This window comes from Phalacrocorax aristotelis, chromosome 17 (genome assembly GCF_949628215.1).
Source record: "Phalacrocorax aristotelis chromosome 17, bGulAri2.1, whole genome shotgun sequence".
NCBI lineage: Eukaryota > Metazoa > Chordata > Aves > Suliformes > Phalacrocoracidae > Phalacrocorax > Phalacrocorax aristotelis.
The window spans coordinates 2,534,264-2,561,216 of record NC_134292.1 but is presented as its reverse complement, the minus strand read 5'-3'; the positions used below and the strand labels follow the sequence as shown (position 1 = coordinate 2,561,216).

Sequence of the window (26,953 nt, the reverse complement as noted above, 5' to 3'; positions counted from 1 at the left end):
TTCCTGGCTTCTCCGCTCTGCCGAGGGGTGCTGTGAGGCACGCACCTCCGCCAGAGCCCTTAGCCACGAGGTCTCCAGGCCATGGGAGTAGCTTGCTTTGCTCAGGAGGGCTTATTTTGCCAGCACAACTGCACCCACACTCAGCCAGCACAGCCTTACCGAGGCAGCATTCCTAGATGGAGGCATGGCTCACACCTACCCACTCATCTAGGGCTTAGACGTGCAACCCTATATCCAAGGCGCAGCCAGCATCCAACCCATTGTGTCACCGATGAACCGCTCTCCCTGTAATGCTGAATACTATGGCATTTTAGTAATTATTACTCAGATGTGTAAATGTTTGCAAGATCAAAACCTACCTGTCTAGCTGCGTTATGTAATTACAGAGCAGAGCACTCAGCAGCACACAGTTGTGCTCCTCTTCTGTCTGGTTTGGATCTGCAATGTACCATTACAAGAGGCACCATGGGCTCATTCCTCCATCGAGTGGCATTCATATAAACAAATAACCTACGCCACAGGTAGGCAGACCGCTTGGCACACTCATGGCGGGCTATCAGGCCAGGAGAGGGGTTTTATCTGATTTTTGGGCACCATGTCCCTGGAGAAGCTGATGTTGTCACATAAGCAATTCATAGGATCTAGTAGAAAAGATAGAGATTTCAACTGGTCCTCCCATGTGCTGCCCAGCCCAAAGGCAGCAAGGCGATACAGCATTCTCCTGTCGAGAGAGACAGACGTGCTTAATGCCACAGTGCAGCTGGTGAGTTAAGGGGAGGATCACCAAGATAATGGCAGCGTCTGTGTGAAGATTAGCTCTAAAACCAAGCTTGGGGAAACAGCCCCTGAATTCACGAGGCATACAAAAAATTTTGATTCAAGTGTTCCTGTAGAAAGAAATGGGGAAATTACTGTGTTCCTGGAAATTCATTTGCAGAGGTGGCCTGTGTGTGACAGTTCCCAGACAACAACGCTGAAAGAGCAGCGCGTTGAGACACACGTGCCCGAAAACCCAAGGAACAAGCGATGTTGTCAGGCAGAGGCAGGAAACCCTGTCCTCCTGCCTGTATCACCCAGGTGATGTAACACGCAGGGATATTTACAGTTAACAGAAACCATATCCTATGTTGGCGAAACCTTCGCAAAGCTCTGATAATGCAGTGAAAAAACAATACTGGTTCATTTTCCTTCCATGCAATTTAACTTCTAGTACTCAATATAACACACTCCTTCCCACTCTTGTGCCCAGAGCCAAACAAAGCGGATCTGCTGGAGAGTGAGGTTTAAGCAGGATTTAAGACATGCCTTGAACTTCTGATGGCAGTCCATGAAGGAGTAGACCCTACCCAGACTGAGCAAGAGACTGTAACCACATGGTTTTGTCATGCACAGAATAAAAGAAAGCACTGTGAATTCATGCCAAAATATTAAGGGATTTTTCTTATTTGGAAAAAAAAAAAAAACAGCTGAATTGCCCAATGGGGCAGAGCTTTCCCCAGTGCTTTTGCAAGGCCAGATGCAGCCACAGCCAGTCTGTGGCTGGGAGGAACCTGCGCCAGGCGCTCCTGAGCTGCATGACCATGGCACAGCCCGTGCCAGAGGATGCTGCTGGGGAACTGCAGCCCTCTTAGCCCCCTCTCTGCTTTCCCCCACCTACCTGCACTGTGAAACTAGGCCTGAACCTCCAGCTGCAACTGCTACACTCTTGCAAATTCTCAGGAAAACACCAGTTGTAAACAAACAAATGGGAAAGTTTGCCAAAGCGACGCTTTTCTACCCAACATTTTGCTTTAGAAAAGTCAGCGGCAGGTTGTCAAAGTGGATTTGTTTATCAAAAGTGGATCTTTCCTAGCAAGGAGCACAGAATGCACGTGCAGTAGATGCTACAACCACATAGGTTTGTTAATAATTGCATAGGCTGAAGCAGCATACATTAGCCTAATTTAAAAATGGAATAACGTGAAAGATTACATCTTCAAGAAAGATCTCATTTTCAAGATCAAGTCCAATGTTGCTATCAGAAGTCCAAAGAAGAGGTGCTGGACACATTTGGAGTCATACGGGCTTTGATCACAAATAGCTCATATGTTAAAAAGTGCTTCTGGAAGAAGTTTTCTACTTCTCTTAATCAGGTCCACCCATGGTTTCAAGGAATGAAGCCAGAAACCAGAGCATAGAAAATAGTGAACGTTTTGACATATGTAAGTTGCCATCTCTTACCCAGTGACGATAACCTGTACACTTAAAAATTAACATTCTGCATTTACAAAGCCTGCAGAGCAGCCCAGACTGCAAAACCCAGCCATGGCATTTGGCCGGGGCATTCGAGGGTGGGAGCCTCTGCTCATCGCCAGGGAAACTACCAGCACAAAAGGGATGGAGGGATGCGTTGGGATGGAGAGGCCACCTGGCAGACCTCACAGGAAAGCAACCGATATCGCTCCGCACACCTCGTCTCAGCAGACTCAAGGGACTTCCAAACGCAGATCCCAAATTGATCTGAAATAGCAAATTCAGAGATGACAGCACGCCCTTTCCCCTGCAGATATGCTGGCACCAGCAGCGCACGGCGGCACCTTTAAGGCAGGCAGGCTGCTGAGAGCAAGGACACCGCATTCCCAGTAGACGAAGCACCACAACGGCGATGCCAGGCCGATTAGCAGAATTTCAATTCATTGGCATTTAACAAGGCTACAAAGTCGTTCTTGGGCACAGAGGCTTTTCAACAGGGACAAATTCTAAATCTCATAATCAGACTCCGCCAACCAGCCTTGCTTGGACAGTTTTTAAAATTCTTTTGTTTAAATTGCTGACCGCCCCAGCGCTTGGGTACAGTGCAAGCCGTCTGCTCTCACCAAAGCGGATGGCAAATCCTTCCCTGATTTCTGTGGTTTTAGATCAGGCCCCAAGATTCTCTTTAATGTAATGCTCTACTTTAGTCTATGTAATCTTCTGTCTTATTGAGGGTCAACGCTGCAAACTCTCCTTGCACTTAAGTCCTATTATCTGTCTGCACTAATTCTGCATAGAGGGCATTTACAGGTCCTTAGCTCTCTGCTCATATAGCTCCACATTCAGCAGCCCCAGTCAGCCGTGAAACTGGGCATCTGCTAAGTAAGAGGGAAAAAAGAAAACAAAACCTAGAGATGTACCTTACTTCAATACTCAGCTGTACAGTCAGTTGTTCCAGTACTCCCATTTTGCACATGGCACAACACATACTTCGGAAACTCTGGGAAGCAAGGTTATGTTCTGTGCTTGCAAAGCACCACTATCTATACTTACAGGGCAATAAAAATTAGCTTAATTAATAATACATCAGCAAGAAAATGTTAATGAGCACCCAGCAGGGAAAAGGACTGTTGTCTGATCTCCTTGTGTGGACTCCTTGCTTTGGCAGAAACCAGCAACTGCATCAGCATTACCATCCCTGTGCGAGCTATCTGACTCATCAGGGAACGCGTGCAGGAACCACGGGCCTCCTGTCACCATTTACATTTCTCTTTTAAAGCAGACACTGTTGCATCAGGAGCAGCTCTTGGCAGCTCCACACCAACTTCCACTTGTGGAGGTTTTGTCATTTAAAGAAAAATTTAGAATATCCCTGGGCATCTGATGTATAAATACACGTAGACGACGGGGCCTCCTGCAATTGGCTCTTCGGCCACAGCTGCAAAATATACGGCTCTGCTGACAGAGCCTGCGTCGGCTTCAAGCTGCGGACACAGCAGTGCTGCTGGATCACAAGCACGTTGCGGGGGAACCGCATCAAACCTCCCTGCTCCTGAGAGGCTGCTGAGACTATCCGAGCCATTTCCTCGGGGCCTGCCCGCCCTCACTGGGCGAAGAGGCACCGCAAGCGCAAGACGGTGTGCTGCCAGATGTCCCAGCTAGGTGCATTTCACAGCCGATAATGGAAATCCCCTCTCCCAGCTGTTTTTCCTCCGAGCTGCCTCCCCGTTGCAGGAGGCTGTTTTGGCAGGAGCCAGCACCCCACGAGCAAGAGCCCGGGGCTCGCAGCTGCCAGCGCGGCTCTGCCACTGGAGCGCATCCGCACTGGCACTCGGCCGCAGCGCGTTCCTCAAGGGCTTGTGCCGCATGGGGAGGTGGTTTCCTGCAGCCAATGGAGAAGCTGCCGTTCCTGCCTTTCGTCGGAAGCGTGGCTGGAAACAAAGGCCCGGTGAAGAAAGAAAGGCAAGTTGGCTGGTAAAACTTCCTAGCAATAGCCAAGCCTCAGACCTGACAAATCACCCTCGTTCCTCATCACCCACAGCCAGGCTGCCTCTGGGATCACACCAGGACCCACATTTAAGCCTGCACGCTGGCTGGGGGTGAGGAGGATCTTCGTGTCTCCTGTCACTGCTGAAGGCAGCCTCGAGCCACAACTGCAGGACAAACAGCAGCAACAGCAACCTAACGTGCATCTTGTAATTGCATAAAGCACCAGCATTTGCATCCACAGCGGTAGGGTAAATTTTAGTCTGCTGTCACACAGGGGCAGAAGATAAATTATGTCTATAAAACAGCATCCATGAGGGTAGTCTAGAGGTGTGAATCTGAGAAGACATCAAACCTATCAGTTTTTAATAAAAGCCATAAATGATTAAGACCACTGTGCTGTCAACAAAGAGCCGCATGAGAAAAGGTGCTAAACTCTTAGAAACCCAAGAACATAACCCTATCACCAGCACGAAGGGTACTTTCAACAGGGAAGGAGACTATAAAACCCACCAACAAAGAAATCCCAAAAATGTGGGAGTTAGGCACGGCGCACGCTGTGTGTGACAGACACCTGGTCTAAATCTTTAAAAAAGATGGGAAATAAAACCTGCAGTGACTGGAAAACAAAGTGGAAATAACCAAGACAGAATATGATCCCCCCTCACTGGCCTTTTCAAATGATGCAAGCTGGAGGCTGTGCCAACCTCTCCCCGGTGTAAATTCTCAACAGTCAAAGCAGGCGAATCTTCAGCAAATGTGCTCAGTAGCGGTTTGTTTGCTCACTGGTGGCGTCTCCCTGGTACAGGGGGATGTTGATTAAAAGACAGCATGGCTCTTCACCTCGCCTCTCCACACACGCTCTGAAAGCCACAGGATCTGGCACTACAGCAAGAGTAAATATTGCATCTCATCTGAAGGCCATCTTTAAAGGAACATTCGCTGTTTCTCCTCAAAGTGTGGCAAAAAAGATTAACTATTCCAGATGTCATCTCCAGGTCCTATAGGACACCTCTTACAAACAATCATCTGTGCATATTAAGGAGGCATTGAAGTACCAGTTTGAAACAATGCATCCTAGCAGCACGAAAAAATACCCTTTCTAATCCAAAGAACAAAAGCATTTCCAAGGTATGGAATTCACGGATCCTGAACATTTAAAACACAGATTTGACAAAAGCTATTACAAACAAGGTTGCAATTAAAAACCCCTAATGTCTTGGTTACCAGTTCAGCAGTGGTGCTCTTTGCAAAGCCTTCTGGGTGTTGATTTAATCTATCAAATATTAATAATGCTCCTCAATTAATAAAATATTTAGACTCGTGCTTTATGTTCTCATAATCTGGAGGTTTACATTCAAACTTGCAAGCCAACAGGATACTGGATGGAATCATAGAAACCAGCTCGCATCCTGATTGTTCATGCTTTTATCTCCCAAATACAGATACTTTCTTCTTCACACTGATAAAACCACGTTTAACGGGGTGTAAACTTGCTACCTTCCCCCTTGAACGTAAGAAAGGCATCAAAAAACTAAGTTAATTTCTCAGGTCCCAAAAATACAAGTGACTTAAACACCCATCTCCTATTTAGTGCAGGTCCTGATGACCTCCAAGGTGGAGGCGCTGCCCCTCCAGCCCCCAAACCCTCCCCTGCACCCTGTGCTAGCACAGACGTGGCTGGCGATCGCAGGGCGTGCGGGGCTGACTCGAGCTGCGTGGCGCTGCCAGCCTCCAGCGCCCTCCCGCAAGTCCCTTCCACGTGCTGAAAGCAAACCTCACAGGGAATGAACTTCAGTCAAGGGCAGCATCAAAACATGCCTTGGGTAAAACCCCGGAACTGAGATAATCAAGAGAGGATAAATTAATCTCCAGGGAAGAAATAGTAAAAAAATATATATGGCTTTGGTGCCCAGCTGCTCACACCTGGGCTGAGCTAACGCAGCATCAAAAACTTTAGCCAGTTTGGAGGCACGCACAGCTTTGAAGGCAATGGCCTTCGGGCATTTGCATTCACCAGACACTAACGAGCGTCACGTTTCAATAACTACCTCCTGATACTGCGACAGGCATACTTTCAATTCCCAAATCAACAGCTGGATGAAGCATGTAATTTTGAAACCCATTAATCCTTTCTAAGTCTTCTACCATGTGCACGTTTAATTTCCCACTTCTTGAAACAGTACGATTGTTGAGAGAACCTGACTATAGCTTCTGAATGCTCTGGGTCAGCAGTATGAACCATCCCCAATTACCACTGAAGTTGGATAAAACATTTGGGTAATTTGCTTTCTGGCTTTGAGCCTTTGGCATAAATTACCTATTAAAACTTCCTCTGAAACTTCAAGGACTAGAAATGTGGGACTGGAGAGGAAGAAGGTACATGAGATTCTCAAGAATCCAGGAGCTCGTGCTTAAAAGGACGGGGGGGGGAATGTATTTCACTGCACTCAGGGCTGTATTCAAATGCATCAGCAGGTCATGGCCAACAGCCCTGGGGAGCCCAGGGTTCCCTTTTGCCAGTTAACATGCAACATACATCTGTCCACACCTACACTCGAGTGCTAAAATTAATTAAAAATCTGAAGTAGCACTCCGAACAACGCATAAACTTTTTCTCTTAACATAACCGAGGCCAAAGCACAGCATATTTCAGTTCGGACACCTGGACTTCAATTCCCTCTCCACGGGGGTGCCTGTGCTCTCGTGCTGCACTCCCTTTGCCTCTATGGATGGCTCAAGCCATCACATTCAGCCTGGCTGCCCTCGTTCTCAGAAGCAATAAGCACCATGTTCCTCTTCTTTTTAGCAACAAGCACAAGCAGGCACTTTTTTCTGCAGCATCACAAGCCTCCTGGACTTGGCTCAAATACTTTGCCCCAGATCACAGGTAATGGGCCTGCTGTGTGGTCTTTGGGCACCACCGTTACCTCCACTCACCTCGATTTGTTCAGTTCCCTGCTTCTCTGCTGTTGGTTTTGAGTGCAGTAGCCACGGCAAGCTCATAACCGCCTCCTGGTAGTGGCCTAGCTGACCCAAGAAGCTATAATCACTAGATTATTTTTACCCCTGTTTGCATTTGCATACAGGTATATCCCTGTTTGCATTTGCATACAGGGAAATTTTACATTTCTCTGTAACAAAGGGGCTCAGTCACTTACCTGGCTTTATTTTGAGTTTATCCGTGTCAACTCAGTTATCTTGCTCTGTATTTACTTCCTCCCCAGCTGCGCCACCTGCAAATTTCCTCCCTCTCCCGTGTGCTGTCTCTGCAGGAAGATTAGCCGTATGCAAACAGAAGTGGACCTGAATTTTCTGCTCTACCAGTCCATCCCACTCACCATCTCCCTGTCCTGAACTGACACTGCTCACCACTGCCTCCGAGAGCTCTCCCTTGAGAAGGAGATATGACGTTGAAAAGGATGGATTTAATATTTAATAGCCCACCTCCAGCCCCAAGCAAGTCCCTCGTACACACAAGTAGCTCATCCCGACACGGTGTCAGCTCACCTTGCTCAGCAGCTGCCTGCAGTCTATGTCAGGCAGCGTGTTTGAATGGTGACTCCTCCGTGGAGCCAAGCTATCTTAAGCGTAAACTCGGGCAAAACGAGCTGGTATGGAGGCAGACAGCAAGACAACAGTGGGGACCAGGCTGGGCATTAAGAAAACAGGAATCCTCTTGGGAGAATGCCTCCTATTTGAAAAGAGGATACGCTGGATGTCCTTGATACTTTGCCTTCACTAGAAATTTTTAATTAAAAGCAGGAAAGCCTTTCTATTTTAGACACAGCAATACCAGCATCAAGCGCTTTTATAAATACAGTTTATTCTGGGTTTATACGCATTTCACAGAGCCTGGCAGCCCAGCTAAGCCAGCAGGGCTCCAGCAAACTCTTCCACTCCCTGCCGCATTTACTATACCCCTTCAACCAGCCACCAGCCATCGCCAGCAGGACTTGCCTGCCCACACACTGAGGGAGGATGGACTCACGCGGCTTCTCCCTGGTCCACCCAAGACACAGACAACTAGGTGAGCCTTTCGGCGGCAACCTTTGCCTTCCGCAACTGTCAAGGAAGGGAAAATCTCCAGCAAAATGTGTCTTGAAGCACTCAAACAGACCCCTTGAACCTCTCACAGTTCTGCACAAAACATAACCCCCTTACCTCCTCCTTCTCTGGGACCCACTGACCCAAACCATTGGCTCCAGTTGTGCTCTGCTCCAAGCACTTTCCTGTGAGAGGGGAAACGCGGGAGTAATACGGCCTGCTGCCCTCCCCTCCACAGGCCACTTCTGGAGCAGAGAGGCCACGTTGGCTGCACTGCCCCAGCTTCAGAAGGGGAAGAGACAGATCACAAAATGCCAGGCAAGCTGATGAAGAGCAAGGCCCCAGCCTAGCGTTTCGGATCAGTGGCAACGCAACAGTATCGGTCCCTAATCATTTCGATATCAGCTGCTCTCATGCACATTTGGAAGCGTGATACCCCAGGGTACCATACGTCACTCTGCTCGCGGCAATGAACCGCTAAGGGATGCTAATGCCTCCATCAGCTGGCACAGCTGTTTGCAAGGTGAGTGCCCATCCAGCTCTATCTGCCAGCACAGCTCGAATCAGCTCCCTCCACGGAAGAGCTGTTTGTTTGTTTTTCTTGTTGTTGTTGGGTTTTTTGCTGGTAATTGCATCTCTACCAGGACTTCTGCTGACATAGCTATGGTGGAAGGGAGAGCAATTTCATTGCATTCGTGGGCAGATAACTAAGCAGGCAAAACTTCTCAAATATAGACCAAGCCTCTACTCTGGAAAGCAAAAAATAAGCTACCCTGGTCTAAAATCACCTCTAAACTAATACAGCTGCATCCACAGCAAGGACTTTTATTAGCATGACTATTTCAGCAAGAAAAAATGAAAAATCATCCTCTCCAGCAAGCATAATTATATTGGAAGAGCTCTTTTTAAAATATAAATGTTTGATTCTGCCTTGACTGACAAAATGTTCTTCAGATGCTCTCTTCAGTCACGTTGCCTCAGCCACATTAGCTTAACACAACTGAAGGGCACTTTTAAGGCTTTATTAAAACTTCAGAAGTCATACTTGCCCATTCTGTTATTATTTAAAGTTGGCCTAAACAGAAGAAAAGGATGAGTTCTCAAACAGCCTCTGCTAGCCCGGAGCTTGCTCAGCCTGCGAGAATTCATGGCAGGAAAGTAAATGTTAGTATCCATTTGACACGTGGGAAATTTTGTCACGGGCAGGGCAGCGTGCAATTTTAACAAGTTAATGAAGTAACCCTCGTGCAAAAGCCCCTAACTGATAAAGTTATAAACTCTCCATACTAGGTGTTTAGCATCAGAGAGGGGAAAAAACTCCTTTCTTCATACAAAGATGCAGCTAAAATGTTGCAAACTATGTTAAGGCTGGTACCCCAGAAGAAATCGAACACAGCTGGGAATGCACGTCTTTTTCCTGCGTTCATGTCAACGTAGTACCAACATACCTCACTGCACTAAGGGGAGTGAGAAAAGCAGCTGTCCTGCAGCCATCAAAACATGCAGGCTTCCACGCAGCTCACAAAGGAGGAGAGACGATGGGGTTTAAAATGCACCAGGGTCTCCTGATGTAGCTTACTGAAACATACTCTGTATTAAAAGCAACAGCCCGGGGAAAGCAAAGCCCTCTCCTCATTGCGATACCAGCTGGCAGGAGTAAATGAGAGAGGAGGAAGGGCAGGGCAGGCCTGAAAGAAGCACTGGAACGTCACCTGCAAAACAGAAAGTGGGAAACTGAAGAAGTCATCTACGTGCTCACTGCTCAAAGGCACTGCTCATTAGGTCCTGGCTTTTCCTATTATCGCTCCTGCACTCGGTGGCCTATTACAGCAACCTCCTTCCAGCTAGGGACCCGTGAGGAGGAAGCGCTTTGACATGAGTGAATGTTGCCCCTTAATCCAGTAGGGAGTTCATTGAACAGGCGGAGGGCTGCCTACAGAGCTCCCGGCACCAGCTGGCTGAGGGGATGAGAGCAAGGATCAAAGCCAGGGCAAAGCCTTAGCACCGCGAGCCTGATTTGCGAAACTGCTCAGCCTGTTGAGTCCTCGCCTCTAAAATGTGGGAAGCCACTGGGTGCTGAACTCGTCGGAGATCTGGCCTCGGCTGAGGGTGCTGAGAAGTGGGGAAATCTGTCCCCTATGTGGCTTGCACGCCGTCTCTTCACTTTAAAGATCAAAGCTGCATCTCCAGAAAAAAAAGATGTTACAGATCAGAACAGATAGGAGGAAAAAAAAATTATGAAAAATGCAGTGTGACTTTTGAAGGGAACCACTTCATTCGAAGCCACACACACACCTTGCTTCCTGCTTAGCATGCGGGCACCAGCCTTCCTGAGGTCAGCACGAGCCTGAGGAAAACCATCGTGGCTTGAAACCTCCCTTTTCAAGCTCACACCAAACAATCATTTTAGGAAACACACAAACACAGGGTCAGCTGATTCTCTTCACTAAACTGATGCAAACTGGAGTAGCAGCATCACATTCAATGAATCTGCACTATCATAAAACTGGCTGAGCAAGACAAACTCAATTCCTTAAACTTTGATCTTTAGTGCTGCATTCACAGTAGGTCAGAAGTAAGTAAAAGCACTAAACCAGACTGGATACAAGAATCCTGCTAAAGAAACCCAAGAGCAAACCTGCAGCAAAGTGGTTGTTGCACCTAATGACTGTAGCACGGCCACTTACCTGGCAGCTCACCCATTTCCCAAAGCACAGAGTTTACTTGGAGCAGCCTCCAAGGAAGGCAGCCAGAAGAGAATAACCACTGAAGTTCACAGCTCAGAAGACATGAAGATCTTGGTGCCAAAGGTTCTCCCTCACCCACCAACACTAAGGTTTGGCAAGGAGCTATTCTATACCAGAAACTTTCATCTTGAGTTAACTGACTGCCAACAACTCCGTCTGTAGAGGCAGTGTGGACACTCCCCGGACACACAGACAGCGCTCTTCCAAGCTGCCCACTCCCACACAGCTCTTTGCCCAGAGCAAATATCTCCTCCCAGGAACACACCTCTGCACCTCTCCTGACCAAGTGAAATAATCCCTCGATTCTGCTCCGTCTCACACACAGCAGAACACCACGGTTGTGGGTGTCAGTCCTTGCTCTCCCCAACAAGCACTGGGGAAGCAAAGAGCATTTCCTCCGGTCTCTAAATTCCAGCCTGATTTATACCAACTTCCTCCCCTCTAGCCCCAGAGGGGTATAAGCAGAGGCAGATCTGGCCTCAGATTTAACTGAGTTTATGGGGGAGGGGAGGAATTAAACTCCAAACGAGTCACCGTTCCCTCCCCATAATCCACGGCAACATCTGTGGATATTAAGCCTGATTCCAAGAGCAATGTTTCTTAATGCTCTGCATACAGAGCAGACCCAGCCGGGACTCCTCGGAGATGCTTCCCAAAACAAAAGGTGTGCAGCTGTAGTGTTAAGACTAACCTGTGCATTAAGAGCTGATGACTTACGGGGCAAACTCCTGCCCCGGTTACAGCCATGCTGCTCTCCTGAAAGCAATCACACCCAGGTAGCCAAAAGCAAAACCGGACCACGGAGTCACAGAAGCACCTGAGGGCTGATTCCTCTGTCACAGCAAGATTAACACCTGATCCTCTTCAAAAGCACAAGAGACAGGCAGCAGGATCAGGCCTTGAGATGCAGTTGTGATGGAATAGAAAGCGTAAGGAAAGCCTTGGACAAAGCTCAACACCAGAGATGACGGGAATCTTGCCTGTGTAATAAATTCGAGCTGTCTTTGCAGCACTTCACAGAGAACTGCTGTTGCCACCTGTGTGGCCGTGCCACAAACTTCATCCCACACAGGGCAGACATTCCCTGCTGCAGCACAACCCTCAGAACGCAGTATTTCAGACAGAAAGTTGGGAAAGGCTCCAGCAGAGCCTGTCACACCTGAACAGTAAGCTGTAACCAGGAGATGCTGATCGGTAACTGCATCTGGCTACAGTTACAAAGCATCCGCTCACCTCCATCTCTTATTTCGGTAGTTTGTGTATGAATGCACACTGTGCTATTTTCTTGCTGCTCTCTTTGTGCACGTGAAGGCTCAGCAGCCGGCGTGCTGCGATCTAGCGTTTACCAGAGGGCAAACAGACTTATAAAGAGTTTATATTCTCTGAAAAAAATGGGGGAAAAGTTTGTCTGGCATAAGGGAACGCAGCAAGTGCAGTGTTTCGGCTCCGCGCGCCGCTCGTGTGATTCCGTGGGGCGGCTGAGCTGTGCGTTGTGCTCTTTGGGGACACTTACAGATCTGGCTGGTTATGGCTAAATGTCACTACAAGGCGAACTTTATTTGCTTTGGGGATTTTTTGGAGGCAATTCCAGTATTTCCTCAAACCTAGCGCTCACTCGGTGCATTTCAAACCGATAACAGGAACAAAACCCCGCGCAGGCACCTCTGCCACAGCCTGCCCTGCTCAGCCCCAGCACCACTGGGCTCCCCAGCAGCCTCTCGCCCCCCAACAGCCCCTGGGCCTCCCAACACCCCCAGGGCTCCCCAGCACCCTCTCGCCCCCCAACACCCCCTGGGCTCCCCAGCAGCCCCTCTCGCCCCCCAGCACCCCCTGGGCCCCCCAACACCCCTGGGCTCCCAGCACCCTCTCGCCCCCCAACACCCCCTGGGCTCCCCAGCAGCCCCTCTCTCCCCCCAACAGCCCCTGGGCCCCCCAACACCCCCTGGGCTCCCCAGCAGCCCCTCTCGCCCCCCAACACCCATCGGGTCTCCAACAAGGGCGACTTTTTCTGCCTGACGTGGGGCGGCGGGGCAGTGCCTGGGGTCGCCCCAGCCCAGCCCAGCCCAGCCCAGCCCAGCCCAGCCCGGCCCGGCCCGGCCCAGCCCAGCCGCGGGAGGGGAGCGGGGCAGCCGCCTCGGCCGCCGGCCTCCAAGGGAGCTGGGAGCGCGTCCTGAGGCCAGGCTAGGCCTCGCCTCCCCTCCCGAGGCTCCCCGCCCGGCCCGGCCCCTCTTTCCTCGAAAGCCGGAGGCCGCGGCCGCCCCCCGGGAGCTGGCCGTGGGCACAGCCCGCCTCACGGCGCGCTTCCCGCCCGCCGGGCCCAGGGGCAGCCGCTGCGGGGGCGGAGGACTCCGGCCCGGCGGCTCCTCCCTCCCTCCCTCCTCCCGCCGCCCGGGGCCCGGCTGCCGGGGGCGGGCCGGGGGCCGGGCCGGGGCCGCCCCTCCGCCGCCGGGCGGGCCCGGGACCCTGCATGCCTCATGCCTGCCCCCGCAAGGGGCGCGTGCCCGCCGCCCGGGACCCTGCATGGCTCATAGCGGCGGCCCGGCCGGCGCCGCGCCCGCAAGGCCCGGGACTCTGGATGGAGCCGCGCCGACGCCGCCCGGCGCCCCGCCGCATGGGGGGGAGCCCCGGAACATGGATGGCGCCCTCGCAGCTCCCCCCCCGGCCGCCACACGCACTCACTCCCATTGGGGGGGAACCCCGGAATCTGTATGGCACATACCACTGACTCACCGCGGAGGGGTGTTACTTATACAGAGTCCCGGGCCCCCCTACACACAATGGCACCAGCTCCCACATTCTTCCCCTCAGAGGAGTTGGACTGAACCATGGGGCGGCGGGGGCACGGCCCCCCTCCCGGCCTCCGACAGAACCCGCCGGCCCTGGGCGATACCACTCCACGCTCCCCCATCTTCCTTCCCCCCGCCCGGGTAGATGGACGCCGCCGCTCTCACTCACCTCGGCATCCACTGTGGCCATGGCCGGAGCCCCGGAGCGTAGCCCCGCCCCCTCGGCGGCTCCTCACGCCTTGGCTCCGCCCCTTTCCCCTCATTCTTCTCAATGGAGACGCTCCGCCGGCCACCGCGCATGCGTGCGGCATCATGGCGGCGCCCGCGGGGCTCCCCGGTCCGTACAGTGTCATGGCGGCGCCCGCGAGGCTTCCCCAGTCCGTACGGTGTCATGGCGGCACCCATCGGCCGTACGGTGGAGCGGGGCAGGGGCCCCGCGCCCTCCACGCGCGGGCCACGGACTGTGTGCCCCGGGAGTCCCGCACTGGGGGCTTTGCGGCAGCTCGGCGGCGGCGCCGGCCCCTCCCAACCCAGCGGATAACGAGTTTCCTAAACTTTCCGGCGTGCCCGGCCGCGGCAGCGCCGGCCGAAAACCCAAACAAAACCCGTGCAAGATCCTCGCGGGCACAGCCAGGGTCCCTCCCTCCTCCTGCCGAAAAACTACCCTTTGCAAATCATCTCCTGGTGGGACTTCTCCCGCTTCTGTGATATTTTTATGCGCACAAGCTATTAGGAGCCCGCCTTGGCTGGGGATGGGGATGGAGGTGCCAGGGAGCTCGCCCCAGCCCTGTCCCGGCGGGTCCCCGGGCGGGGGCCGTTCCCAGCCGCCCCGCTCCCCTTCCCACCCCCAGCGCCCGCAATAGCTGCTTTCACCCTCCGCAACCCCACCGTGCCCCTCCTAATGCCCAGGCTCGTAAATCCATGATTGCAAACCAATTAGCTCTTTTACAGCCCTTCAGTAAAGCAGAAGATACCGTAAAGGGGGGGGGGGAGGGGGGTGGAAGATAAACACCTCCAAGGACTCCTTGGCCCCACAACTGCTCCGGCTGCCACCCAGGGAAACTGCACTGGCACCGGGGAGATGCAGGGATGGGCAGAAGGCAGGGGAGTGCTTGTTTCTTGGAGGGCAAGGGGAGTCTTAGAGTAGCCTGACGTCAATTTACAGATTTATTATCAGCTCACCGGAGGAACAACAGTCCCTCCCCTGGTCCAGGGGCCGATTTCCTGCAGCCCCACGCCGACACCTCGCAGCGGGCAGGCGGACGCACAGTTTTTGTTCGCTTTGCAGCGAGACTCTTGCCCTCTCGTGCTCCGAGTCGTGCGGGCAGCGGCTGCGAGGGGGCCACGGCCACGGCCACCATCTGCTGCTGGGGACTTTCTCTTCTATCTGGGGTTACCACCGCTCTCGCCCCGACACCTTTGCAGCGTGGGTGCTCCGCCGCGCCCGGCACGGCTTCGTTAGCACTTGCGGGGCAGAGGGCATCGCTGCATCAAACTGAGCGAAACCGGGAGGTTCTGGGGATGGCGGAGCACGGGGGGGGGGGGGGGAAGGGGGGGGCGAGCGCTGCCCACGCAAAGCTGGGGAACTCGGCATTTGGCCCAGGTTTTGACAACAAAGTGATCTCGGTGCTGCTGGACAGCCGGCACCGGGGAGCCCAGCGCGGAGCCGCGCACGCCCCTAACTCCTCCACCGAGCCCGGCCTGCAGCCGCCCCAGCGGGCTGGCGCCCCGCGCCTCCCCGCGGCAACCCTCGCGTGCCGGGGTGGGCAGGTCTTGGCGGGGGAGACCCCAAATACCCCTCAGCGCCTCAGGCGAGGCCCCAAGGCACAGCAAGAGGGGAAAGCCGGCGGCCCCCGGCGGGGAGAGGGGCTGTCGCCGCCCGCACGAACCCCCGCGGCCCCGCGGCGGCGGAGCGGCCTCGCCCGGCGCCGGAGCGCGGCCCGGTGGCGGCGGCTGCCCGCGCCCGGCCGCGCCGCGGTCAAAATAAGAGTCCCCGGACCTGAGGCGGGCCCGGGCCGGGGGGCGCTGGGCGGGGGGGCGCCGCGCCCTGCCCTGCCCTCCGCCCCGCCTCAGCCCCCCAGCGCAGCCCCCAGCCCAAGTCAGCAGCAGCAAAGGCATTAACTCCGCAGGGAACACCGCCGTGTGCCGGCAGCTGTTGCAGGGCCAAGGTAACATTCCCCCGCAGCCCCTACCGTGGCCCCTCCGGTGCCTCCCGCTGCGTGGGGACCTCGCGGGGGTCCCACCCATGGCTCCCTGCCTCGGACAGAGCTGAGGAGGGTGGTGGTACGGGTGGGAGTCCATCCCTCTCTGCTCCTCGAAGATGGAGGGAATATTCCCTGCACAAAGAACCACCAGCACCTCGAAAAGGCATGTCGGGGAAGCCCGGGCTCCAGCGAGGGCTGGCATCGCCGTGGAACATCGCCACCGTCCTGCGCTGGGGATGCTCAGCTTGGCATGGGAGGTGGGGGTGGAGGGAGGGAACCCCCCGCCCGCAGCCCTGCTCCTGCAAACCAGCACACATGCAGGAGCCAGGGCCCGCAGGGACCCTCACACCTTGGGGACGGGGGCGAGAGGGAGGTTGGTGAGGCTGGGCGGCCGATCAGGCCAGGGGTCTGGTGGCACCTCTCCCCTTCCATTTGCTGGGGCTCGTCTTTCTCAGCTGGAGCCGGGGACGTAGCAGTCGCCAGGACAAACCTTCCTGGGCCATCGGGAAGGGAAGATGCTCCCACAAGAACTAACCAGGAACGCGCCGAGCCCTCGCAGCCCATCGCCACCTGCCACAGCTCTCGTCCCACCTTCAACCCTGCAGCTCCACCAGCTCGGCCTCACGCACTAATTAACGCGAGCAGAGTGAGGATGAGATTGGTTTTACAACAAACTCCCCATTTTCCTGAAGCAGCTGCTGTGAGCCCTGAGGAGAGCTGTGGAGCCGGGACAGGGCCCCAGCCCCCGGCAGCGAGGAGCCAGCAAGCAGCTTCGCCATGGCGGCTCCGGCCAGGCTGACATCGCCCTCTCCCGCACTGAGCAGGGCGAGCAGGGACGGACCTCCACATCCTGGGATTCCTGCCAGCAGGAAGAGAACAACCCAACTGCGCCAGTGCTTCCTCCGGCTGTGAGCAAGGGGCCTTCCAGCTGGGCCTTTCTCCATCACGGGAGCGAGGGACAGATTTGGTCACCCCACCAGTGTTCTCCCACCCCAACAGTCACCCACTACGTTGGAGGAGACATGGCTTTGCTTTAGCGTTGGCTATAAATCAGCTTTTGAGCTTCAGCTGCAGGCACGGGTGCCTCCTCTGAAAGCCAGGAGCCACTTCCCGCCCGCTGTACCAGGCCCTCCCGGCAGGTCTCAGCATACAGGTGATGCTCATCACGCATTTACCCCCAGCAAAAGCACCCACGGTCTTACAAAAGCAGATCTTTATTTACATTTTTCCATTCTTTACATTTGGTGGTTTAAAATGCAGGACAAAAATACTCCCCAGAAGCTGCGATAAACATGTAAAACTGCTAGTTTACATTTAAAAACCCAGTAATAAATCGCGCAGAAGTCTTAGGTTGTACAGAGCCGTCACAAATATTGTTGTATAAAACCCCAAAATCTCTAAAGAGAACCACAGGAATAAAGAATTACAGCCACGAGTATTGGTACAAGAAAGGGCACAAGTTTTGAGGGTTTTACCCCAACAGTCTCTCTTGGGGAAGAGGGATGGGACATTCCTGTTGCAGAGTTTGGGAATACTTAAAAATACAGAATAAAAACGAAGCAGGCCCCAGAACACCCTTTATCGCCTCTCTTGTGCTGGCTCAACAGGAAAACTTCCTAGCAGAAAGTATTTACTTTTACAAAACTACTGAAAGCTCAGTGGAAAGCTAAAAAAGAATCTCTGTCCAACAAAAAGACGACCCTTCGCATCCCTCATCTCCCCGTTCCCCATCCTCTGCAGGCAGTGGGATGACAGGTGCCAAAGTGGAGTTTAGTAGGACACAAACAACAATGAAAAAGCCAAAAATATGGAGGCGGCACATGTGCAGAGCTGGACAAGAACAAAACCATGAAGGACAAAAAATGAAGCAGCAGGGGAAAAAAAAAAAAGGACAGACGATATTTTTGGTATTTTCCATTGAATGCCGAGTTTGGAAACAATTAGCTCACAAGCTTCACGCGCACCCCACCACTTCCCCGCCCCATTTCAAACAAAACCAAAAAACAATTGTGTACAAACTTGGGCCAGGAATTTGAATTCATTCCTGTGCGCTGAAGTTTTTTACCCAGAGCTGGGTTTGGAAAAAAAGGGGCTTTTTTCCCCTCTTTTTTCCAGAGCTCAGAAAGAGGAGAGAGACAGGACCCGGGGCCTGCAGGAAGTCCCCAGGACATAAAATGGTTGAAGCCAGAGAGGCTGCAGAGAAGAGAGACAGCAGCGAGGCAGAGGACAGAGGGACCGTCCACTCGCCCGCTCCCAAGGGGACCACACTCACACCCAGACATTGGTTTTACCCCGTCGTCCTCATCCAAAGTACTCGTATACCCCGAGGCCCATGCTGCCATAGCACCCTGAGGCCACAACCGCGGGCAGCTTTAAGAAGAGCCAGCCTAACTCCTCCACCCTGCAGTCCTGGGCTGTTTCAGATGGGTCCGTGAAACACAAACTCTTTGTGTCAGGCTTCGATTCCCTGCGGCAGCACTGGGGGACAGGCAAGGCTGGGCAGGAAAGCTGAAAACCACAGCCCTTTGCCAGTTATTTCTGTCAGCTTGCACAACAGCGAGGTTGCTCAGAGACACACGGAGGGCGATAACCTGCTGCACCCTGGCCAGAGCCACCTCGCAGCTCAGAGAGGCCTCTCCCCGCAGGAGCTGTGCGTGCCCAGCCCTAGCATCCGAACGAATGAGGACCACCATGAGGTCTAGCTCTGACGCCTTCCTGCTCTGTCCACAGCAGCCAGTGGAAAAGGACACTCCTCACCAGCAAATAAATCTTCTACCTACATTTTCTCAGATGAGCTATAGGAAGGTAAGCCCAAACATAAGCTGGTCTAAGTTACTTAAATATTTCTCCAACATCCTTTCAAAGATTCTATGGCGAGCTCTGCAGATTCAGTTGTACGCTGCCGTCCTCATTACACGCTTCATCTCAAGCAATATTAATGTTGAAACTATGGCAGAACTGGTATCCACTTCAGTGGCAAAGACCTGGACAAATACTGTCTCAGCCAACCAGCTCTTTTTTGGGACATAGCATATGACATTCTTTTCCACCAGACAAAGCATCTAGTGGTTTCTGAAAACCTCTCTTCCTTAAATGTTGCAAAGACGACCCCACGTACAGCAAGAGGTGCTAGTAGTTCATAGCAAATATAATTTGGGAGAGCAAGCTCAGGCGCACGGGAGCACTGCAGAGCTGCAGGGCACAACACAGCTGTGTGAGGTACAGCTGGCCTCTCCTCTCCACAGCCTCCACCATGAACGGTGCATTCCCAACTGTAAAGGTTAAACAAGGATGACAGACCCTGGCTGGGGGTCTAGAAGGGTATCCCAGTGGCTCTGGCCACAGTAACTAATCAGCGTTCAAGTTTTTCAGCCAAGGAACACAGGCTGGACATGTCACCAGCAGCTCAGCTTCAGGGATGGAGACCAAGGGACTGGGAATCCCGGCCCGGGCTGCCTCTCCCCGAGCCCGGCAGGGCCAGGAGCCTGAAGCCCAACAAAGCACGTCCCAAAGCACTGACAGCTCACAGGCATTTTTCCAGAGGTGCGGAAAGGAGTTGCCTCCTGAAAGGAGGGACGCGTACTGCCAACAGCAAGGAAGACCACAAGAGCTATGGGCTGAGCCAGGCAAAACAGGTTCAACTAACTGGGAGGAACAGGAAGAGCACTGGGGAAGAGACCTACCATTACGAACAAACAAGCCCCTGCCTTTGACTCCGGGTGTATCAAGAATGCTTTTCATGGCAGGCACAGACCACCAGGCAAAGGGGAGTCTTAAATCATAAAAGCTGGGCAGCACAAGTTGAGCAGAGGGTGAAGAAGGATCCTTGTCTGAGGCACAGATACCACCTCAGGCTACTGGCAATGCCAACATTTAGGCAACACCTACATGCTTCAGACATGGTATCACCAAACTGTGGGTGTGGGGAGGAGCCTTCTTCCATTTTCAAGTTTATTCCAAATGGCTCTTTAGGAGAGGGCATGGGCTGGGGGTCTCCAGTCCTTCCAGCCAGACCGTGGCTGTTCCACCTCCACGCTCCTGAAGGGAGAGCCCACTCTGCCCTTCCTCCCCAGCAGCCCAGCTCTCCCGTCAGACAGCAGAGAGCTCTGCCCAAGGCCCGTGGGCCACTTGGACAAACCACAGGGTTTGTCAAATTTCAGGACACAGGGCCAGGGAAGCAGCAGTGCAGGGGCTGCTCTCTCTCCAGAGCAGAGCCCACATGGTGCCAAACTCCCTCTAACCATCTGGGACTACAAGCTGCAGCCAGGCTGCACCATGCTTGTCTTCCCCGAGCTGCCTTGGCAGAAGTCACCATCCTTCCTGGGGAAAGCAAAAAACTTGCCTTGTTTTGTAAGAAATCAGCAAGGTGCATTCCTGGATTTGGCATGAACAGGCACATGGATAAGCATCAGAAATGGATGAAAAAGCACAGCATTTCTCTCAGAATAATTTATTAAATACAGCATTAAAATTTGTATTTATGAATTCAATCATTAAAAACAGAACTTCATCTCATATATATATATATATATATTCAGGGACAATGACAATCATTCTATCAACATTGGTGCATGTTGTGCCAGCACTGCTCAGAACAGCACCTTCTCTACACTAGCCTTAAAGCAGTTCAACACTTTAAAAAAAAAAAATAAAAAGCATTTGCAAAGAAAGAGTGCAAAGCAGGGCTCGTCCCCAGCTGCCTGCCAAGGGCGTGCAGAGGCGGACTAAAATGAGGAGGCAGAGGCTGTAGTGCTCCTAACAGGTTTGTTAGATACTGCCCGCCCAGCGTGAGGCAGTGCCGAGACCAATTATCAGAGGTGCCAACGGTCTGCAAGTCCACAGTTTCAGCCGTGGCTGGATGCCTGCAGCTCTTAAGTATCTGGTTTGTGGTTTCCTCAGCTTGGGCAGTCAATACTAAGAAAAGCTAAACAAGGGGGGGGGGAAAAAGGCGCAAAAGAAAAATGTTGTTTTACATCCACCAGCTTCTTCCCCTGACCTGCCAGGTCCAGCGGAGGCTGCAAATGAGGTGGAGCAGTTTGTGTTCCCACTCACTCATTTTTGCATCCTGCTGTGGCTCAAGAGGTGGCTCAGGAGACGGGCGGTAAAACCAGTACCAGCTCACAGAAAGCACAGTCCCCAGGCCAAGCACCCTCACACGCTGGCTTGGCAGCGTTGACCGCTCCTGCGAGAGACGTCAGGCTGAGCCTCGCAGGAGGGTCGGCCCAGAGGAGGGGGCTTCCACGGACAGGGTCCTTGGGCAGACTCAGAGGTAGCATCAGACAGACTTTTCTAACTTGATTGTCAGGTAATTCAGGCCTGCCAGAGGCAGCTGGGATGGAGAGGGCACCCTGCAGGGGTAGGAGGTGGGACATGGGGGATCCGGTCCCCCTGCCTGCAGGCTGACTAGCGCGGTTCATCCTGGGCGCTGCAGTCTGGCAGCATGGACTCTGTCCTACAGGGCTTTTCAGAGAAAAGTCGCCCTTGCTGAAAAAGGCCAGAAGGTGGCTGGTGGGCACCCCACAGTAACACTGGGCTCTCCGGGGCCTCTTGGGCTATGAGCAAATGCCCCAGCGAGCTCCCGGCTGCCAGAGCCTGCCCTCCTCTCACCGCCTACAGGCGGCGGTGCAGCCCACTGCGAGAGGACCAGAGGCTGCCGGTCACTCACCCCACACAGGTATAGCGAGGGCTTGTGCTTTTGGCTTTTTAAGTGTCCTGGTCCTTCTGAACCTGCTTACTCCAGGAAACCTCCTGTTTCAGCTACCCTTAGGACCTATGAGGACAAGGAGGAAAGGCTGTCAAAACCATTACTGGAGAGCACATGGCCCCTAAAAGAGAAGCAAAAGTCCACACAGCCCAGCCTTCACCTACAGTGGAGACATGCCAAGTCAGGAGCATTTCAGATAAGGCATCGCAGGTGCTTTGATAGTAAAGCAGTTAGTGTTGACTACAGTACTTTAAACACAGGCTGCTGCAGAGGGCATCCCTGGGGCAAAACCAGTTCTCCAGCACTTGGTGCAGCAGCAGGAGGCGGTTCAGTTTCCCAGACCTCACCTACACACACACACACACAGGCTGCTCTGGCTGCCCTTTTTGTTCCCCTCCTCCCCACCCCTTAAGAGACTTAAAAAGCCTGGGCCAGGATGTGCCATTTACCCCACCAAGCAGCCAGAGATATAAAAAGACGCCTTGTGCTGTACCAGACTTTGCAGTAGGCAGGTGAACCATGGCGCCTGGGGGTGGGCAGTGCCAGCAGGACTCGAAGCAGGGGAAGCTAGTTGCCGTTGCTGATGCTGGAGTTGGCACTGCTGCAGCTCTGCTCATAGGATGGAGGCGCCTCTGTGGGGGAAAGAAAGAATAAGAGCAGTTATGGTGGGTGTTTGGGAGGTTCCCTTCACCCCAGTCTAGGTAACTCGGTGCAGAGGAAAGGAAACTGCTAACATGTACACGTCAGGCATGCAGGCACTTTCTCCCCAGGACCCTGCAACCTGCCCCGCTGAAATATTCGGGGTTTGTGTGTGCATATGCAGAATTGGAGCCAGCCAGTCCCATCCCTGTCCTGATGCCTACAGGGGTTTGAAGTGCTGCTTTTAAGTCCTGTTCTATTCCTCCCCTTCTTTCACAAGCATCTTCATGCACTCCAACACCTCCAGATCATACGTGACCATTGCTCCGTGTGCCCCAAGCCAGGGCTGAAGTGACATACCGAGTGTCTCATTACCCCAGTGCTAACGGATGGGCTTATTTGGGTAGGACTATGCTAACAGTCTGTCTGTGCTACAAGACACTGCGGGTCCCTGCCACCCCAGGTGCCTGGGACAAGCACAGCTCCAGGAATTCAGCATGCTGGGATTTCCCCAAGCTTTTCCAACCCTGGACAGTCTCTCAGCTCCCGCCCCCGCAGCTTGTGTCTTCAGACCAGCTGCAGGCCCACTCCAAGTCAGACAGAAGATTTCAGTTACATCATTTTCCTGGCTCTGCTCCCACCAGCCTCATCACAAGCCAAGAAGTTTTTCTGTCAGTGAGAGGCTGAAAGCTCATTTAAGAACAGGGAGATCCTCTCATCACGAGCCCAGGGCAGGCACGGGTGTAGATGTGGGAATGGACAGCCAGCTTTTACAGCTGTAAGAGGGGACTCCTCCAGAGGCCAAAGCAGAGAGATCTCATGATCCTCTCTGACATCAGCCCCTGGGAGGCTGACATCCCTATACGCCCACCCAGTTCACAGCTAGCGTAGAGACCGTGGTGGTAGGAAATGTTTACCAGCACACTCCCAGCCCATTTAGATCTCAGGAGCGGGCTGCTCACCGTATGGATAGCCCCATGTGCTGTACTCCGGAGGCAAAATGAGAGAGCTGGCAGTGGGGACGGGCACCACGTTCCCCTCAGCGTAGTAAGGGACAGTGGCTCCTGTCGACAGGCAGAGCGTGGGATGGTTTGGGGAGCCCGTCTGCTCCGAGTCCACCCTTATCTCCTGGAAGCTCAGTCCTGGGGCGTAGCTAAATGGCTGCTGCTGGGAATGGCTTTTGGTGGGGATCGAGACATTGTCCATCGGGTGATAACCACTGGCAGCCTCCTCTTCCTCTGGGGGTGCACTGGGTACCACTGCAGACGGTAAGTGCTGGATGGACCGGGAGGGGCTCAGAGGCACCCTGTTCACAGCAATGTTACCAATATAAATGGGAAGAGTGACTGAAACATCTGGTGACTTGAGCGAAACCTGGAAGAGAGGGAAAAACAGTGGCATCCTCTTCGTTACACATTGCCTTGGGAAGGTTCATCCGATACAAGGGCCACCTGCACCACACAGCTACAGAGTTCAGCAACTGAGCTCAACCCAGAAGGGAGCACAGAAGTTGCAGCAGTGCTCTTGTGGAGCTCCAGTGGGCTGTGAAGTACTCACTTGGATGTAGTAGTCAATATGTATGAGGCTACAGCCCTGCAGAATGGACTGGGGCAGTGCTGGAACAAGGATCTGCTCCCTCCATTCTGCATGTTTCCAGGCTTTCACTCCTGAGCCTTCCACCTCCGCGATGGTCCTCAGGTCGTAAATCCAGCGCTTGGATTTATAAGCCACTTTCTGTAAAGACAGGAGAAAATACAGCTAGCAGAAAGACTGCAGATGGTCTTCTGTCAGGACACAAAACCACGCAACTGCTTTGTCAAATAAGCATGAGCACAAACCTAACGTGCATATCACAGAGCAGAAATACCCATCATTATATGGTGGACTGAGTTGGTATAAGCAAGACAAGTTCTACCACCTCTTTCCCCAGGAATGTAGAAAGAAACAGAGTTAGCCAGTGGCCCGGACTCCTTGCTACCACCTCCCAGCCACACGCAGCAGAGATGCACACTGTTGAGAACTGCCCCAATTTAAGAGAGGCCTCAGGAAGGTGGAGTACCAACACAAGCCAAAGAATCAGCCTTTCGGATGCTTACCTGGAGCAGACTGGCTACCACAGCCCCAGTGTCCCGGCCCGATTTGTTCTCTATGTCCGTGCGGAGCTGGATTGCTTGCCCTACGATGTACCCTTTCAGATCTGAGGTGGCAGTCAAGACAATGTTGCCGCTTTTCACAAGCTTGTAGTTGAACTTCTTGGTGATTGACATAGTGTTGGGCTGCTGCAGGACAGCAGAGAGGCAGAGATGTTGGCTCAAGAGAGTCAGAGAACCTCCAGGAAAACACTCAGAGATTCAAAACAAGCAAGCAGAAATATCTGGTCTAAGAGGATGCAAAGAACCAGCAACACAGCACTGCCACAGACAACAGGTCTCACTTCTCCATCCCCCCAGTTTTGCTGTCCTATTAGTTGCTCTTCCCTCCAAAGCAACTTTCCCAAAGCCAGGTCTCTACAAGCGCCCGGTGCTATTGGCCAACACCTCTCTCTGCATGCTGAAAATTCACCTAAATCTTTCAGAGCAACATGCGGAAAGAGTGAGAAATCACTGGGAGAAGAGACTGATGGCAGGGCAGGGCAGATCAGGACTCCTTGTCCTGCTCTTGCACAGTCAGGGCATGCAGTCAGAGAGTTGTCCAACCACACAATTATTCCCCAGACAGCACACAGGACAAGGACAAGTGCTGAAGCCTTGGCACTTCCCAGCCTCGGTCCTCCTTGTTCTTACCTCGATGTCAGGGATGTCATTCAAGTTGAGAGGGCAGAGAACATAGAAGATCTTGTTGCACTTGTAGTCCTTGGAAAAGCGAGGTGTGTCTATCACAGCTTTCACCTGATGGAGGACCTTGCCAAAAGGGCCTTCAAATGATGTAGGAGCAGAGGCTGGAGTCAAGAGAGGAAGAAAGGGATGATAAGGCTGAGCCAGGCCAAGCATTTCTGAACTGGAAGTATAGTCCCTTTAAACAGCCTTTCTCTTCACTTGAGGAGTTCTGCAAGTACCTGAGAGACAGAGCACATGGGGATTCCCCCCTAAAAGACCTGGGGCTGAACACTTAGGTCACTCAGAGACCTTGCTGCAACCTCCTTACAGACAGGATCCTCTGCAACCAGAGGTGCAAGAGCAGAGGTCCTCTCTCTGAGCACGCTGTGTGCAGGACAGCTGGCTAGCCGCGGGCCACGACCCCTGCACACACCCAGAGAGCTTACAGGGTCACGCTTGGAAAGGCATCAGCGACAGCTCAGACCCGGCTTTGCGCCAACGCAGAAGGTACCAGCTTGTCTAAGCTCCTCTGCTGTCTGTGGCTGACCTTACACTCCCTCTAGCGTCCCCAGGCCGAGCTGCCAGCCTGCTGCTGCCATCCAGCCTGCTCAGCACAGCTCGAGAGGCTGCAAACGCCAAGGCTTACAGAGAAGTGCCTTCAGCCATTTATCTGCATCTTACCTGGCAGCAGGAACTGGAAGGGAAAGTTGTGCTCTCCAGCTGTCAGGACCCCTGCAGGAAACAAGAGTAAAACGTAAGTGGCACAGGCTGTTGCCTTGGAATGGTGTGATCTTCTGGAGAGAGGGAACAACACACCACTTGTTTGGCTGCCCACAGCCCACTGGACAACTCCAGATCCAATGGGCAGTGCCCGAGTCAACAGGAGCACCGCTGCCACCCACCTCTCCTTGGGACCCGAGATGTCTCCATTCCCAATGACTGGTTCTACATTAAGATACCCTGGAAATAAGGTAGTTAGGGGCAGGGTTTAAGGGATCCCAGTGCCATAGCAAGTGGCTAGCCCCAGATGCCTGTCACAGGGCATGGAGAAGGGATGCTGCATGTTTATCTTTCCTCAAGTAGGCTGCAGCCAGTCAGGAGGCAGGCGAGAAAGCACAGGCACCATCTGAGGCTGGTAAGGACATCTGGTGGGCATCAAGCCACTGTAGCCTTAGCCACACACCAAGCCCCATGCAGACTGCACAGTGTTCAGGAGCTGAAACCAGAGGTCCATCTCCCACGCCTAAATCTATCCCTGGTCCCAAGAAAGGACCCTACAATACCTCAGCCCAGCTTCTCAGACAACAGGAACAGAGGAAAGATATCCACAATGTTAAAACCTCAACACTAGTTTTCTTCAACCATGTCCCGCTCTGCAACAGTGGCCTTGAGGGCGCAGATCAGAGCCAAGATTCAGTGCATGGCTAAAACAACAGCTACAGACTCAGACTCCCCAACCCCATCCGCCCTCCAGCACTCCCATCCAGATTCCAGATTCCCTCTCAGGGCAGCATCATGGCTGAACTGGACATGCAGTGTGATCTGGTAACATCGGGCAGCTCCAAAGTTGCCTTCAGTTAGAAAAGCACTAAGATTTATCCACATTCGTTAAACACATGTAAACATGAGAGGTTTTGTTTTTAAAGTAGCAGTGCTAAGAGGAGACCTGAACACCTATTAAATCAGCCTGTGTTTATTCTGCTTTGTAGGATCTTGCTGGAGGTACCAAGACTCCTGATTTGGCTGGCTCTTTGGTTGATGCAAGACAGAGGAGACAGCTTGCCCGTTAGCA

General features: G+C 53.1%; 2 protein-coding genes across 6 annotated transcripts in view; both read right to left on the bottom strand.

The window, feature by feature from the left end:
* The window catches only part of LOC142065819 (histone-lysine N-methyltransferase EHMT1-like), a 124,103-nt gene extending 110,035 nt beyond the window's left edge, over positions 1–14,068 (bottom strand). For 2 of the 5 annotated variants that reach the window (XM_075112484.1, XM_075112493.1), the window contains exon 1: positions 13,968–14,027. In XM_075112484.1, coding sequence (XP_074968585.1) covers positions 13,968–13,988 — 21 coding nt within the window. In that variant the 5' untranslated portion in view covers positions 13,989–14,027. Of the gene's footprint in view, positions 1–7,158; positions 7,182–10,952; positions 11,210–13,967 lie in introns of those variants that run through there. The other 3 variants (XM_075112486.1, XM_075112492.1, XM_075112483.1) reach the window with 3 other exon arrangements.
* Positions 14,069–17,200: 3,132 nt separating this feature from the next.
* ARRDC1 (arrestin domain containing 1) overlaps positions 17,201–26,953 on the bottom strand; it is a 41,318-nt gene continuing 31,565 nt past the window's right edge. The window contains exons 3-8 of the mRNA XM_075111874.1: positions 25,843–25,893; positions 25,129–25,283; positions 24,442–24,624; positions 23,903–24,079; positions 23,308–23,719; positions 17,201–22,338 (exon numbers count right to left, since the gene is read on the bottom strand). Coding sequence (XP_074967975.1) covers positions 22,274–22,338; positions 23,308–23,719; positions 23,903–24,079; positions 24,442–24,624; positions 25,129–25,283; positions 25,843–25,893 — 1,043 coding nt within the window. The 3' untranslated portion in view covers positions 17,201–22,273. The remainder of the gene's footprint in view (positions 22,339–23,307; positions 23,720–23,902; positions 24,080–24,441; positions 24,625–25,128; positions 25,284–25,842; positions 25,894–26,953) is intronic.